At 51.5% G+C, this 14,851-nt stretch overlaps 1 protein-coding gene across 3 annotated transcripts; it reads left to right on the top strand.

The window, feature by feature from the left end:
• Positions 1 to 1,826: 1,826 nt before the first annotated feature.
• Positions 1,827 to 14,748, top strand: ABCF1 (ATP binding cassette subfamily F member 1). 3 transcript variants are annotated; one of them, XM_060163397.1, is made up of 25 exons: positions 1,827 to 1,941; positions 5,615 to 5,661; positions 5,861 to 5,956; positions 6,117 to 6,243; positions 6,394 to 6,431; positions 6,516 to 6,626; positions 7,254 to 7,328; positions 7,410 to 7,523; positions 8,483 to 8,587; positions 8,846 to 8,968; positions 9,347 to 9,447; positions 9,545 to 9,630; positions 9,943 to 10,082; positions 10,168 to 10,316; positions 10,612 to 10,695; positions 10,898 to 11,022; positions 11,213 to 11,325; positions 11,424 to 11,595; positions 11,697 to 11,771; positions 11,855 to 11,925; positions 13,153 to 13,185; positions 13,270 to 13,438; positions 13,636 to 13,700; positions 13,795 to 13,867; positions 14,013 to 14,748. In XM_060163397.1, exons 1-25 carry the CDS (start codon positions 1,869 to 1,871, stop codon positions 14,177 to 14,179), a joined length of 2,532 nt encoding a protein of 843 aa, XP_060019380.1. In that variant the 5' UTR covers positions 1,827 to 1,868; the 3' UTR covers positions 14,180 to 14,748. The 3 variants fall into 3 exon arrangements, with proteins under 3 accessions (XP_060019380.1, XP_060019379.1, XP_060019381.1); XM_060163396.1 differs by having other exon boundaries at positions 6,114 to 6,243; XM_060163398.1 differs by lacking the exon at positions 7,254 to 7,328 and having other exon boundaries at positions 6,114 to 6,243.
• Positions 14,749 to 14,851: the final 103 nt, after the last annotated feature.

The following is a 14,851-nucleotide window of genomic DNA, read 5'->3' as shown; positions in this document are numbered from 1 at the left end:
GTACTAAGCAAACTCTTGGCCCTTCAGCAGGTAAAAACATTAGAGGAGGATGAACATCCTCTACCAGTGCCTCCCTGCTAGAATTTGGACATGAAGTAGAGAATAAGACAGTCAAGTGTCAGTGCCCTCCAGCCAAAGACCACACAGGAACCACCTCTAGTTAAACAAAGTTGGGTTTAGCACCTGCAGAGATCTCACTAAGAGAGGGTTAGGAGCGATTAGGATTTGTGTTTGTGTTAGGGTTTGTGTTGTGATTTGGGGGAAGATTCAAGGAAGTGGGGAATCTAGATTGAGTGCTCCCAGGAAGTGGGAGCAATTCTATCATTTCACATTTTAATACAGTCATCCCTCGGCATCTATGGGGAATTGGTTCCAGGACCCCCTCATGTGCCAAAATCCAAGGATGCTCAAGTCCCTTGTATACGATGGCATAATATCTGCGTATAACCTGCACACATCCTCTCCTATACTTTGTCATCTCTAGATGACTTATAATACTGAATGCAATATGAATGCCATGTAAATAGTTATAAATACAATGTAAATGCTATGTAAGTAGTAGCTGGTATGCAGCAAATTTAGATTTGCTTTTCGGAATTTCCTGGAATTTCTTTTTTCCCCTAATATTTTGATACTAGGTTGGTTGAATCCGAATATGTGGAACCCACAGATAACAGAGTCTCCTCTCGGGGGAGAAATGAAACATGGCTGAAGCTGTAACTGGCAAAAAAGCAGCCACTACTCATTTTAGCTGAGAGGGACCTGTTCAGAATTTATGGTTTGCATAGTAACCTTGTTTTTGTCTGCACTTACACAAGATTATAGACTCTGTCTTACTTCATCACAGTCACAGATTGGCCTTGTCTGGCATGGGTGTTCTGAGGTTATGTTCAATGTGAGAACACCATGGCCTAGATGTGAGGGCCAGCCCAGCTCTTAAAAACACAAAGGCCGGACTTCCCTGGTGGCGCAGTGGTTGAGAATCTGCCTGCTAATGCAGGGGACACGGGTTCAATCCCTAGTCCGGGAAGATCCCACATGCCGCAGAGCAACTAAGCCCGTGCGCCTAGAGCCCACATGCTCTGCAACAAGGGAAGCCACTGCAATGAGAAGCCCGCACACCGAAACAACGACCCAACACAGCCAAAAGTAAAAACAAATTTATTTAAAAAAAAAAGGAAGTTCCAATGAATCCAAGAGTCACACACAAAAGAAGAAGTGACCCAAATATTGACTGTGGTGGTGATTTAACCGGTGTGTACATGTCAAAACTTATCAAAGTGTACACTTTGCAGTTTATTGGCTGTCTACTGTATACGCAGTTTATGGTAACTCAATTACACCTCAGAAAAGCTGTTACCAAAAAAGAAAAAAAAAAGGTGAACTGAAGCTCCACCGCACCGTGATTTCTGTTTGTTAGGCTAGATTTCCTCCTCGTTTACACCTCTACTCCTCGGGATTTTGTGACACATCTCAACACTTGACCGACAAGGCCTCTTCCTGAGTCGGCGGACTGCGCCCTCCTGCTCCTAACCAGACGTTACGGGGCTGGTACAAGGTTGCATTCAGTTTCTTAAAAAAAGCAAAGAGAAAACATGACTTTACTCTTTCATATTCAGTCCTTAGTCACGCGGCGCCCCGGAGTCACTGCGTTGCGGTTCCCCAACCGTCATAAACTTGCTGTCGCGACCCGAGTGGGCGAACCCCCGCCGCAAGCTCTCCCCGGAGATGATGGCGCGGCGCTCGTGGGCCGTCCGGGGGCGGGGTCGACAGCGCAGGCGTAGAGAGCCCGCCTCGTTCCGGGCCCCAAGCTGCCGGAACCGGAAATAGCGCCCGGCGCCGACAAGACTGCAGTAACTGCCATCGCGATGCCGAAGGGACCCAAGCAGCAGCCGCCGGAGCCCGAGTGGATCGGGGACGGAGAGACCACGAGCCCCACAGGTGAGGCTGGTAGGCAGGGAGGGAAGGAGATAGGCAAGAGAAGAAGAGAGAGACGTGTGTGCGTGTCTTAGGAGAGAGTCACGGGGCGCGAGACTGACCGGGCCGTGCGAGGGCTACTGCGCATGCGTTCAGTGGGGCCGGGAAGAGTTTGCCCTGGCAGGAGGGCTTTTGGGGTGCCGGCGAAAGTAGAGGTGCCGGGGTGTCACGCAGGAACTTCAGTAAGACTGGGAAAGAGACGAGGAAGAGCGTATGGTACCGAGGGAGAGATAGGGAGAACTGAGAAAGTCCTGATTTCTTGTCATTTGGACATCTTCCCCACCACACGGTATTCCACATCCGGCACTTACATATTGATATAAGTTGTGCCTCGACCTTCTCTCTCTCTCTCTCTCTCTCTCTCTCTCTCTCTCTCTCTCTCTCTCTCTCTCTCTCTCTCTCTCTCTCGTGCGCGCGCGCACACAAACACACACACATTCTCACACTCACCCGTGGAAACCATCATCCCACCTGCTTCTTAAGAAAGGATGACTCCTTGCGCTCTTTCGTAAGACACCTTTCTGACTCAGCTGGAGCAAGAGCATAGACACTGGGTGTTGGAATGGAGGATTAAGGTTTACTTAAAAGCAGCGGATGTTTATGGAGCACCTGTTTTTAATTATGCAGTGTAAATGCTGTGCTTTGGGGAGGGGAGAAAAAAATACGAAGACATCCTACCAGGCTTGAAGGTACTTCAAGAGGGAGATAAAAATGAATACAAATAATTATAGTAGGTATACAGTGACTAATTTTACAGGCATTTATTGGATGCCTACTTTGTACCTGGTGCTGTGCAGAAGAACTGGAGGTGTAGGGATGAAAGATAAGCCTTGCCTATCGAGCAGGGGCAAGTCTAGTGGTGGGGACAGAGCATTAATCAGACAGAGGCTGACAGAGTGTGATGAATGTGTTGAGAATGCTATGGGACTAGAAAAGAGAGGGGCAACATCTATCAGATAGGGCAGGAGTGTCAGCAAAGCCTCCCAGGAATATGTGATAGCCGAGTTCGTTCTTGAAGGATCAGTGTGAGTTAGCAAGGGGAAGAACATCCTAAGCAAGCAGAGAGCGCAGTTAGTGCAGAGGTAGAGGTGTCGTTGAGCCTGGCTGGTTCCCAGTATTGTGTGACTAGTGTGATGGGGTTGGAAAGACTGTGGGAGACAGATAATGAAAGGTGTTATACACTACTCCAAGGAACTTAGTCCTAAAAACATTAAGAAGGAGGACCCATTGAAGTGCATGAGGAATGGTTGGAGGGAGGGAGACCATTTAGGAGGCTCTGGTAATGAGCCAGGTGAGAAGTGGTAAGAGAGTAAGCCAGGGCATTGACTGGAACTGGGAACCAGCTAAATCAAGGGAGAAGAATTAAGGCTGACACTCACTTGAATACTGCAGCGGTTAGTAGGCTGTTTATTGAAAGCAGTAGTGGGCTGTAGAGTGGGGAGCGGGAAGAGGTAAGGTCAGCTTTTGAATGCTGAGTTGGAGATTTCTGGGGAATTTTAAGAGGAGATGGCAAGGAGAGAGTTTGTTCGGTGGCTGTGGAGAGAGCTCTGGACTAGGAGTAAAGCCACAGGTGAGTGTAGTTGTACGGGGCATCCCCTAGAGACTGTATGCAGATTGAAGCGAAAAGACGTAGAAGGTGGGAACCCAAAAGAACCTCAACAATTAAGGGAAGTAAGGTGGAGAAGGAGGCTGAGGAGATGAGACCGAGAAAGGAGAGCAGCCAGAGAAACTAGAGGCAGACCAGCAGCAGCAGGATCCCTGACGCTAAGTAACAACAGGAAAGGAGAATTAAAAGGATGAGGAGGTAGGTAGCATGGAATGTTGCCAAGTAATCACGCAAAATAAGGACTACAAAGAAACCTTTTCGGGTTGAACAACTAAGGGGACAGTGACAATTCTGAGAAAAGTAGTATTCATTAGAAGATGACAGCTGAATCAGGTTGCAGTATATTCAAAAAGGAACGGGAGATGAGGAGGTGGAGCTAGCGTAGACTGCACTGAGACTCAATGAAGACGGGATAGAAACAGTAATTGGGGGAGGAGATTGTAAGGTTACGGAAAGTGCTTTACTTGGCTTTGAAATTAGGAGTCCCTTCAGTGATGTACTTACTAAGGGGAGGAGCCATTAGAGGGGGAGATGTGGAGGATACAGCATAGCTTTAGCCACACTTAGCCTTTTCCTGTTCCTTGCTGATAATACTTTTTCACGCCTGAACCTGTGCACAGGCTTCTCTCCCTACGGTCAGGAGGTGTGGTTGTGTTAGTCCTTGGAGATACTTAGTGTCTAAGTCACTCTGTGTTGTTAGGGTGAGCTGATCATGTACATTCCTTCTCATGTACTGCAGTGGATCCTCCTTCTTAATGGCTTTAGGGTTAGACTCTGTGGAATAGCTTATAAAACCTTTCATTATCTTCTCCTGCACATCTTTTCAGTTCCATCACGCTAGTCACCCAATATGGGGATCAGATTTTGAAATGTGTTCAGGATGGAGGTCACAGATTAAGCAAAGACAGGCATAAGCGTGCCTGGGAGTTAACCAAGGAGCGGGGAGAAGCCAGTGTCCAGAACACGGGTATGGTTAGGGAAACAGAGATAGCAGACAAGATAGGATGCACCCTTTTAGTCTGTGAGGTCCTAAATTATAGCGATTGTCCTTTATTATCTCCAGTTTTTGGCACTGTAGATGCTCAGTATCTGAATAAATGATTACTATGGACTAGGTGGAAATCTGGTGTGAGAATACTCAGTGTGGTAGATAGCAGAAAGCCTTTGTTTTGGGGTTTTTTGGGGAAAAAAAACCCAAGTGATTGCAGGAGTGCTTTTGGATAGAATTGGGTAGCAGTGGGTGGATGGGATGGTTGGGAGACGAATGTGATAGTGGACAGGCCTGGGCGTGGAGGGAAGTCATGAGGCTGCTGGCTGCCTCCCAGTCTGATGTGGGAGGGAGTTAGACCTAGTCCCCTGCCTTCAGGATAATGGGAATGGACAGAAAGGAGAAGCTGGAATTTGTTCAGTCAGTAAACTTTTATCGACTTCCCACTTTGCTTCCTGGGAACACGAGCTAAGTAGTCTCAGGTCGCTCTCTAGGATGAAGGACTGATGCCCAATTAAGTACAATCACAGCTAGTGACTTGTGCTAGAAGTGCTAGTGGAGCAGGTGCGGCATAGACCCAGGTTCTTGTTGACTTACTAGATGGCTGTTTCCGTGGCCTGCAGGTTCCAAAAATGACATATCCCCAACTGAATTCATATTTTTGTCCTACCTTTCTCCCACATGGGTGGTAGGAGTGGGGAGAGGGGTCCTTCTCTTCCAGTATATCCTGCGATAATCAATGGTACCACTAACCCAGCTAATTTTGCCAGCTAAAAACATTGCAGTCATCTCTGAATACTCTTACTCCTCACTTCTGCCATCACCCTGTGGATTCTCCTTCTCTGCCTCCCACTGCTACCCTAGACCAGCCACCATTGTCTGTCTTGTTGCAAGTGTCTTGTGTCTGTGGCCAATGTCTAGGGAGCGGTAATTGAGCTAGGAAAACAGTAAATAGGGTGGGGACCACTGAGAGCTTGGCAGGAGAGATCAGAGTGCTTTGGAATTTGCAAATCATCATTCACAATGTCTGCTTAACCTTCTAGACAAAGTGGTGAAGAAAGGGAAGAAGGACAGGAAGACCAAAAAGACGGTGAGGAGAGGGGACTGTGGGTGTTTCTGAGCAGAAGGTGGCCCTTTGAAGGCGGTGGTGGCCCAAGGGAGGGGAAGAGGTCTTGTCAGGAGAGGGAGCAAGGTGGGATGGAGTGGAAGGTCCCTGGGCTCGTGTGTGGTGGTGAAGGGCTTGGTTGGTTTCTGAGCCATGTTTACCTAGATCTTAACTCCCGTTATAGTTCTTCGAAGAGCTGGCAGTAGAAGACAGACAAGCTGGGGAAGAAAAGAAAGTGCTCAAGGAGAAGGAGCAGCAACAGCAGCAGCAGCAGCAGCAGGTACAGGTGTCAGGGGACCCACCACTACATGGAGGCATCCATGGGTCCGCCAGCCCCTCTGCAGCCCACACTGGTTCACTCAGCTGACGGGGAGCTCTCTCGGGAGCAGAGATACATCAGCGGCCTGGGCTTCATTCTCTCACTGTTTGGCTTTCAGCAGCAAAAAAAGAAGCGAGATGCTCGAAAAAGCCGTCGGAAAAAGGATGTGGATGATGACGGAGAGGAGAAGGAGCTCATGGAGCGTCTTAAGAAGCTCTCAGTGCCGGCCAGTGATGAGGAGGATGAGGGTAAATGTCCTGAGGGGAAATGGGCACCTGGAACTCTTTAGTCATGAAGAGTCAGGAGCTGCGTTCCTTGCTTGTGGAGTTGGATTAGATTAAGGAGCAGGACATCGTAATTCTCCTTTCCTGTCTCACCTTCTCCCCTTGTCATTTCAGTACCTGCCCCAGTACCCCGAGGAGGGAAGAAAACCAAGGTAAGCCATCTGTGTGGTAGACAGAGACCCCAGGGGTGCAGCCTTGACCATCCCGCTGACTTCTCTGGCCCTTTCATTCTCCAGGGTGGTAATGTTTTTGCAGCCCTGATTCAGGATCAGAGTGAGGAAGAAGAGGAGGAGGAAGAAAAACATCCTCCTAAGCCAGCCAAGCCAGAGAAAAATCGGATCAATAAGGTGATAGTGGTGGCTCTGCCAGTCACTCCCACCCCGTGTAGCACCTCTGGCCACAGTGTGGTAATTTCCCGGCTTCTTTTCTTACTTTTCAGCTAGCTCTTCTAGGCCAGTCTTGCTTACACTGTCAGAGTCAGCTTTTTAAAATACTCTTCATCACTCGGAAATTTACAGTGATCCTGTTGCTTTCAAACTCCAAATATAAAACAAAGGCCTTTGGGTCTTTGCCCTTCCACTTGGACCCCTCTGCAGGGTTACTTGGGACTTCTCCATGTATACCTTTCAGATTAGCGTGATCACATCTTGGCATCCAGCTTGACTGTGTGTTGAAACCTTTGTTCTTTATGCCTTCTCTTCCCTCTTTCTAGAGCACCTTCACTAAGCCCACATCCATTACCTCGTCTCGAGATGTGTCCTCTTGAGGAAGCCCTCCAGTGCTAGGGCCATCTCACCCACGTGGCTCACTTGCCTGTGTCACAGTCCCTTAGCCGGAGACTAGGGTTTTGCTGGTCTCATTTTCTCCCTGGCAGACTCAGTATAGTTAACTGCTACTCCTAGACCCCCTAGAAACGCTCGTTAAGCTACAATATAGTAAATTAATTTGTGTGTGTCTGTGTGTGTCTTCTCCAGGCTGTATCTCAGGAACAACAGCCAGGGCTCAAGGGCAAAAAGGGAAAGGAGGAGAAGTCAAAGGGGAAGGCCAAGGTGAGGGAGTATAGGCAGGAGGAGGGGCTGGGTCTCAGGAATTAGAGCATTTCATCAAACTTGCTGTCTTTTCCCCGGTAGCCTCAAAATACATTTGCTGCTCTGGACAATGACGAGGAGGAGAATGAAGAGGAAATAACAAAAGAAGAGGAACCACCCAAGCAAGGGAAGGAGAAGGCCAAGAAGGCAGAGCAGGTTTGTATTTTGGTGTTGGGGGAAGGTGGGCTGAAGGACTAGGACTCTGTGGCCCTTGGGCAGGGGGCAGGATCTGGGGGTGCTCTTACTCTCCAGAGCAGGAGTTGGCAACTTTTTTTTTTTTTTTTTTGTCCCTGCCACGTGGCTTGCGGGATCTTAGTTCCCCAACCAAGGATTGAACCCGGGCCCATGGCACCGAAACCGTGGAGTCCTAACCACTGGACCACCAGGGAAGTCCCAGGCAAACTTCTGTAAAGGGACACATAATAAATATTTTTGGCTTTGCAGGCCATATACAATCTCTGATGCATATTCTTCTTCTTTTCTATTTTTGGAAAAATTCCTTGAAAGTGTAAAAACCGTTCTTAGCTCAAGGGCCATCACTGGCAACTCCTGACCCAGAGAGGAAATGCTGCGGGCGTTAGCCTCAGTCAATCTGAGCTCTGGCTTTTGCCACCACTCACTGTGTGACCTTGAGTACATTTTTCCATCTCCTTGGGTCTCAGTTTCCTCATCTGTGTGATCTAGTGATCTCTGAGCTCCCTCGTACTGTTAGCAGTTGCTAGTTCTGATTTTGCTGGATTTCTCAGTGACTGTATGCTAGGGCTTCTAGACCTTTCCCCTGCATGTTAATGTGTAGGCCACTGATACATGAGAAAAAGAACCTCATATAACCCTCAATTACACTGTATTGGCAGTTGCATAGTTACAGTACATAGTTACAGATACACGTACATTATTATATTTCATACATAAATACTCATACTATTCCTGGTGGCAAAAATGGATACAGAGCTGCAAGGAGAGCAGGGCGGGTATGAGAATGGGAGCGGATCTACCAGTGTATTTCAGGACCCTGGTGGAGAGAGACAGAGCTGACTGTGGAACTGGGGGTACGTGATGTGAAGTCTGAGTTCTAGAAGGGGTCCCTTGTTTTTACTATGCCCTGGTTCTCACAGGGCTCAGAGGAAGAAGGAGAGGAGGAGGAGGAGGAAGGGGAGTCCAAGGCTGATGGTCCCTTTGCTCACCTTAGCAAGAAGGAGAAGAAGAAGCTGAAGAAACAGGTAAAACCTTGGGTTCTTGGTGGTCAGAGGTGGGAGAACCTGATTTTTTTTTTTTTTCCTTAACGCTTCAAGTAGGGGACATGTGAATTAGGGGACAAGAAGGAGGGCTTTGGGTGCTCTGTCAGGTAGAACAGTTGGAGTAAGGAAATAATTGCTCTCTGTGAGCCTTGTCTCGGTGTCTGGTGATGTGGGGCTGTATTGTGGTGATGGGAAAGTGGCAGGCAATAGCCTCAAATGTGATTTTTCCTTCCTTCTCAGATGGAGTATGAGCGCCAGGTGGCTTCATTAAAAGCAGCCAGTGCTGCTGAAAATGACTTCTCCGTGTCGCAAGCAGAGGTGTCTTCCCGCCAGGCCATGTTAGAAAACGCATCTGACATCAAGGTAAGGTCTGAGGGGGCCTCTCTACCAGCTTACCCAGGGACATGCCACTTCTCACCTTCCCCTGAGTGGCCACGGCAGCCTAGGAAGTGGGTATGAATGGGAAGTCCATTGGGAAGAAAGCTCGGAGCCGTTCTCTACACCTTGAGTTCTGCCAAGTTGAGTGAGAAGATAGAAGAGCCAGCATAAGGGTCCACCCTCGGAGGGAAGCAAGGCGGGACAGGCTGGCCGCGCTTAGGATTTGGAGACTCCAGTTAGAGGCAGTGGTTGGGGAAGGGGCCGGTGTGGTGAGAAGAGGGGGCTTCCCTGCAGAGAGAAAGCTGCAGCTGCTGTCTGGAAGGGAGAGTTCTCATGTGCTCGCTCCTTCCCTGACACCTGCAGCTGGAGAAGTTCAGCATCTCCGCCCACGGCAAGGAGCTGTTTGTCAACGCAGACCTGTACATTGTCGCCAGCCGCCGCTATGGGCTGGTTGGACCCAATGGGTGAGGAGAGGAGGGGCTGGAGCTGTGAGAGGGGCGGGGCTGGAAGGAGAAGAGACTTCTCTGAGGCAGCCTGGTCCTAAAAGCTCTCATCCCCCAGCAAGGGCAAGACCACTCTCCTCAAGCACATCGCCAACCGAGCCCTGAGCATCCCTCCCAACATCGACGTGCTGCTTTGTGAACAGGGTGAGGCCGCTGGTGGGAGAGGGGCTTGACGGGGAGGTGAAACCGAGGGGCCTGAGGGGGGCCGCCCTGGGGTACAGGAGCCAACCAAGAATAGAAGAAACCGTCGTTGTAGAGCTGGAAGGGTTATGTGGGGAGACTGGGGACTGGGAAATGGTGCTAAAGAAGGGGGAGAAGAGATGAGAGACTGGAGAGTATTTTGTTTGGAACAAGTACAAAGAGCTGGGCAGGGTCAGGCAAACCAGAAACAGCTATAGGGAAGAGGGAATAGGAGGCTTGGCCCTTGGGGCACCCTGACTTCTCCCCTGCCCCCAGAGGTGGTAGCCGACGAGACGCCGGCCGTGCAGGCTGTTCTCCGAGCCGACACCAAGCGCTTGAAGCTGTTGGAAGAGGAGCGGCAGCTTCAGGGACAGCTGGAGCAGGGCGATGACGCGGCTGCTGAGAGGCTCGAGAAGGTAGAGGAGATGGCGCAGGGGACATGGGCTAAGACTGGGGGCTCCTGGGACCTCGCAGCATGTGTCCTCTTCTCCCTCCTCCCAGGTGTATGAGGAATTGCGGGCTACCGGGGCAGCAGCTGCAGAGGCCAAAGCCCGCCGGATCCTGGCCGGTCTGGGCTTTGACCCTGAGATGCAGAATCGACCCACACAGAAGTTCTCGGGGGGCTGGCGCATGCGCGTCTCCCTCGCCAGGTGGGCTCCCCCTCACCACCCTCCCTTCCAGCCTCCGTCCACCAGGGCTCTTCCCCTTCTCCCCGTTCTTCCAGAGCCGTTTTCTCCCTCCCTTACTGTCTGCCTTGTCAGACTCAGGGTCTTTTCTCCCTACCTGGGAGTGTATTCTGTCTGTGTCTCCTGCCTGGGAACTGTCTAAGGAGAGGTTGGGAAGGAGTGTTCATGGTCTCAGGCTCCACTTACGGAGGCTCCTCTGGGTTCTCTGAGCAAGGGTCTTCCTCCCCCTGACTCTGCATTCTGCTGCCCTGCCCTCTAGGGCGCTATTCATGGAGCCCACGCTGCTGATGTTGGATGAGCCCACCAACCACCTGGACCTCAACGCTGTCATCTGGCTCAATAAGTGAGTAGCCCTTGATTACAGCCTTTGCATCGTTGGTTCGCATTCTGCCCTCGTTTCCTCTAGCTGGTCTCCACTCTGCCCTTGACACCTCTCACTCCAGCCCCCCCCTCTTTCACTCCCTGCCCCCATGCTCTGTCTGCTTCCCCTGACTCCACCCTAACCTGGCCATTGTGACATTTCCACGCTCTTCTCTAAAACCCAGCTACCTCCAAGGCTGGCGGAAGACGCTGCTCATCGTCTCTCATGACCAGGGCTTCCTGGATGACGTCTGTACCGATATCATCCATCTTGATGCCCAGCGGCTCCATTACTACAGGGGCAATTACAGTAAGGAGGATCGTTTGCGGGCAAGGAAAGGGGTGGTTCCTGGAGAAAGGCCTGGGAGGGAGGGCCTGTAGGGTTGTGGTGATAATTCTGAGTCTTTCAGAATTCTAGACAACGACGCCTGCCCCCATCCTCCCCCGTCCTGCTGGGGAGAGGGACAACCATCGATGCCCATTCCCCTCTCTTGCCCCAGTGACCTTCAAGAAGATGTACCAGCAGAAACAGAAGGAACTGCTGAAGCAGTATGAGAAGCAGGAGAAAAAGCTGAAGGAGTTAAAGGCGGGCGGCAAGTCCACCAAGCAGGCGGTGAGCACCTGGGTCTTCCTGGGAGGACTTGGGCCCTGCCTGCCTTTTGAGGCCTTCTGTAAAGGGTGCGGGTGTCTCCCTTTCCCCTTCTTCCCCAGGAAAAGCAAACAAAGGAAGCCCTGACTCGAAAGCAGCAGAAGTGCCGGAGGAAAAACCAGGATGAGGAGTCACAGGAGGCCCCCGAGCTCCTGAAGCGGCCCAGGGAGTACACCGTGCGCTTCACGTTCCCTGACCCACCGCCGCTCAGCCCTCCGGTGCTGGGCCTGCATGGTGAGCGGCCGCGGCCGTGCCTTCCCTCACACCAGGACATTCGGGGCACCCTCGGGGGACTCTGAAGAGAAAATAAAGTGCTTCCTTTCCTGGTCTCTCAGGTGTGACGTTTGGCTATGAGGGGCAGAAACCACTCTTTAAGAATCTGGATTTTGGCATTGACATGGACTCAAGGAGTGAGTTGGCAGGGGAGGCTCAGGAGCCCCGGGGAGAGTTTCTGGGGACCTCGCCTCTTTGACCTTTGTCTTCCTTCTGGCAGTCTGCATCGTGGGCCCTAACGGTGTGGGGAAGAGCACCCTGCTGCTGCTGCTGACAGGCAAGCTGACGCCGGTGAGTCCGGGAGCCAGGAAGGGGGACGGCGACGAGCGAGCGGAAGCGTGAGCACACGGCTGTTCCCCAGAGGCTGCAGTCGGGGGCCCCTCTGTGCCGTGGGGAGTTAAATACAGAACTTGTCATGGACGGTGCGCTTCCTTGAGAGGTGCTGTAGAGGAGGACGGTTTAGATCAGGCGGGGAGAAGAGCCAGGAGAAGTGGGGCCAGGCTAGGGGCATGCCTCCCCACCCCCCATGTGTTTCGGTTATGCAAGAAATACATGCCCATTGTAGAGTGGTTAGAAATTGCACAGGCCAGGGAATTCCCTGGTGGTCCAGTGGTTAGGACTCAGAGCTTTCATTGCCATGGACCCGGGTTCAGTCTCTGGTCCGTGAACTAAGATCCCTCAAGCTGCGCGGCACAGCTGGGAAAAAAAGGAAAGAAAAGAAGTTTCGTAAGCCAGAGCAAAATCCAGAGGTGACCAGTATTAATTTCAATGGATTGCTTTCTCCTTTTTTTCCTTTACAAGCGTGCATATAACTTTTTTTAACGAAAGTGGCCTATCGTGTGAGTTGTTCTGTGGCCAGCTTTTTCCAGATCATGTACGTCAAGTGTTTTTCCGTGCCAGGAATCCTATGTGTGCATGCGCTTCGTATGCATCTACCGTAGTGTATTTGATGTCAGTCGTTTAGATTTTTCACTAAAGGACAAACCTGTAGTAAATAGTCTTATTATACCTGTTCATGAATTTAGTTTTCCTTAGGATAAATTCCCTAGAATTGTTTTGGGGACTTTTGCGGCGTTATGTAGTGCTTAGGTGGGTTGTGGCCATCTGTCTGCCCTCCAAGAAAGTGTTGAGAGGGCCCGTTGCCTCACGCCCACAGAGAGTAGATCTTCAGAAAGGTGTTCTAGATCCTCCCACAAACTGTCTCTTAATCCCCATCTGAGGTGGAACCCTGAAAACATCTTGCTGGAAGGCAGGGGTGGGGACGGGGGTCCTTTACTTGTGGTCAGTCTGCTCCTGGTTCTGAATCTCTGCTTTCTGTCTCCCCCTCCTTCATTCTCCTCTTGCTTCTGATTTCCTGGGCCTGCCTTGGTCACGTTCAGGAGACGCCCGTGTTCCCTTTCTCATGCTGGCTTGTTCCAGCCCGGTTCTGGTGTTTAGCTCCCCTTCAGAAAAGTTGGGGTGTGGAGCTGCAGCTCCTTTCCCCTTCCCCTTAGCTCCCCCCTTGCTTTTTCCTTGCAGACTCGTGGGGAAATGAGGAAGAACCACCGGCTGGTAAGTGGCTTTGGGAATCAGGGAGTAAGAGGCTGACAGAGGAAGTATGACTTTGACCGACCACCTCCCTCTTCTCTCGGGCAGAAAATTGGCTTCTTCAACCAGCAGTATGCAGAGCAGCTGCGCATGGAGGAGACGCCCACCGAGTACTTGCAGCGGGGCTTCAACCTGCCCTACCAGGATGCCCGCAAGTGCCTGGGCCGCTTTGGCCTGGAGAGTCACGCCCACACCATCCAGATCTGCAAACTCTCTGGTACCAGGGGCCAGGGCAGGTGTCCCCGTCCTTAGCCTTCATACCTGCAGACTGTCCCTAGAGGCAGGAGGAAAGAGGAACTGGGACTTGGGGGACCTCACCGCGTGTGTGCACGTGCGCACACACACATTCAGGGTTTACCTGCAGAAATGTCAGGTGGTGAAAGGTGTGGTGGATCTCCTTTCCCTTTGCTACAGGTGGGCAGAAAGCCCGAGTTGTGTTTGCAGAGCTGTCCTGTCGGGAGCCCGATGTCCTCATCTTGGTGAGTGAGCTGGACTGCAGGGCTGGGGCAAGGGTGACAGAAGGGAAAGGTAAGAGTCGTAACTCTCAGTCACGGGATGCCTCCTCCCCCATAGGACGAGCCCACCAATAACCTGGACATCGAGTCTATCGACGCTCTTGGGGAGGCCATCAACGAATACAAGGGTGGTGAGTCAGCTCAGGGCGCGCCCTCCTCCTCCCCGCCTTGGGGACCGGGCTGTGGTGTCTTTCGGCTGGGCGCCCTCCTCTCAGGTTCTGATCCCCCTCTTCCTCCTTCCTCCCTGCCCTCCATTCTCGCCATCTTTCTTCAAAGCTGTGATCGTCGTCAGCCATGATGCCCGACTTATCACAGAAACCAGCTGCCAGCTGTGGGTGGTGGAGGAGCAGAGTGTTAGCCAGATCGACGGCGACTTCGAAGACTACAAGCGGGAGGTGTTGGAGGCCCTGGGGGAAGTCATGGTCAGCCGGCCCCGAGAGTGAGCTTCCCTTCCTGGACATCCCCTCGTCTCCTCTCCACTCGGAAGTCTGCTCTGGTCTGCAGCTGGCGCAGTAGCTACTCGGGTACATGAAGGCGGAGTGTGGTCTTGATGTGACCAGGATACCGCTTCGATTGCTTCCTCTTCTCTGAAAGACTTGTCTGATTGCTCTCTTCAGATAACTGAGCTGGCCTTGTTCTTGAAATCCCTCCGTACAAGCAGAGGTGACCTTTGTTATGGGGTTCCATCCAGCCAAGCTCATGTGGCCAGTTGTCTGAGACTCTGTCCTCAGAAGCCTGCGTCTGGTCCGCCTCAAAGCTTCAGGCCCAGCTGCTGCCCTGTTCTGTGAGTGGTGCTGCTTTTTTTGGTGGATTTGATGCTGACCTAACTGATACAAACAGCTGGTGCAGCTCAGAGCTGGAGGAGAGTTCTGAGGCCTGTGCTGTCACCCAGGATTTGGTGCCTGCAGTCTCTAGTCTGGTTGGGGACTTGGGGGCAGGAAAGGAATGCTGCTGAACTCGAATCACCCTTTACAAGGGGAAGAAATAAAGGGAGTTGCGCCGCCCTGTCACTGGAGATTTCATGGGAGCTGGAACTGTTCTTACTCTTGATTTGCTTTGTTCAGTTTACTAGCAGCAGTTAGTATCCTCTCTTCCCCAACAGTACAGGTGGGTCT

This window comes from Lagenorhynchus albirostris, chromosome 10, assembly GCF_949774975.1.
Source record: "Lagenorhynchus albirostris chromosome 10, mLagAlb1.1, whole genome shotgun sequence".
NCBI lineage: Eukaryota > Metazoa > Chordata > Mammalia > Artiodactyla > Delphinidae > Lagenorhynchus > Lagenorhynchus albirostris.
This window is presented reverse-complemented; position numbering and strand designations above follow the sequence as displayed.

Coding starts and splice junctions, on each gene's coding strand:
- ABCF1 (XM_060163396.1), top strand. CDS start 1,869: ATGCCGAAGGGACCCAAGCAGCAGCCGCCGGAGCCCGAGTGGATCGGG. Junction 11,926..13,152: donor TGACAGGCAAGCTGACGCCG/GTGAGTCCGGGA, acceptor TTTTCCTTGCAG/ACTCGTGGGGAAATGAGGAA. Junction 13,868..14,012: donor CATCAACGAATACAAGGGTG/GTGAGTCAGCTC, acceptor CTTTCTTCAAAG/CTGTGATCGTCGTCAGCCAT.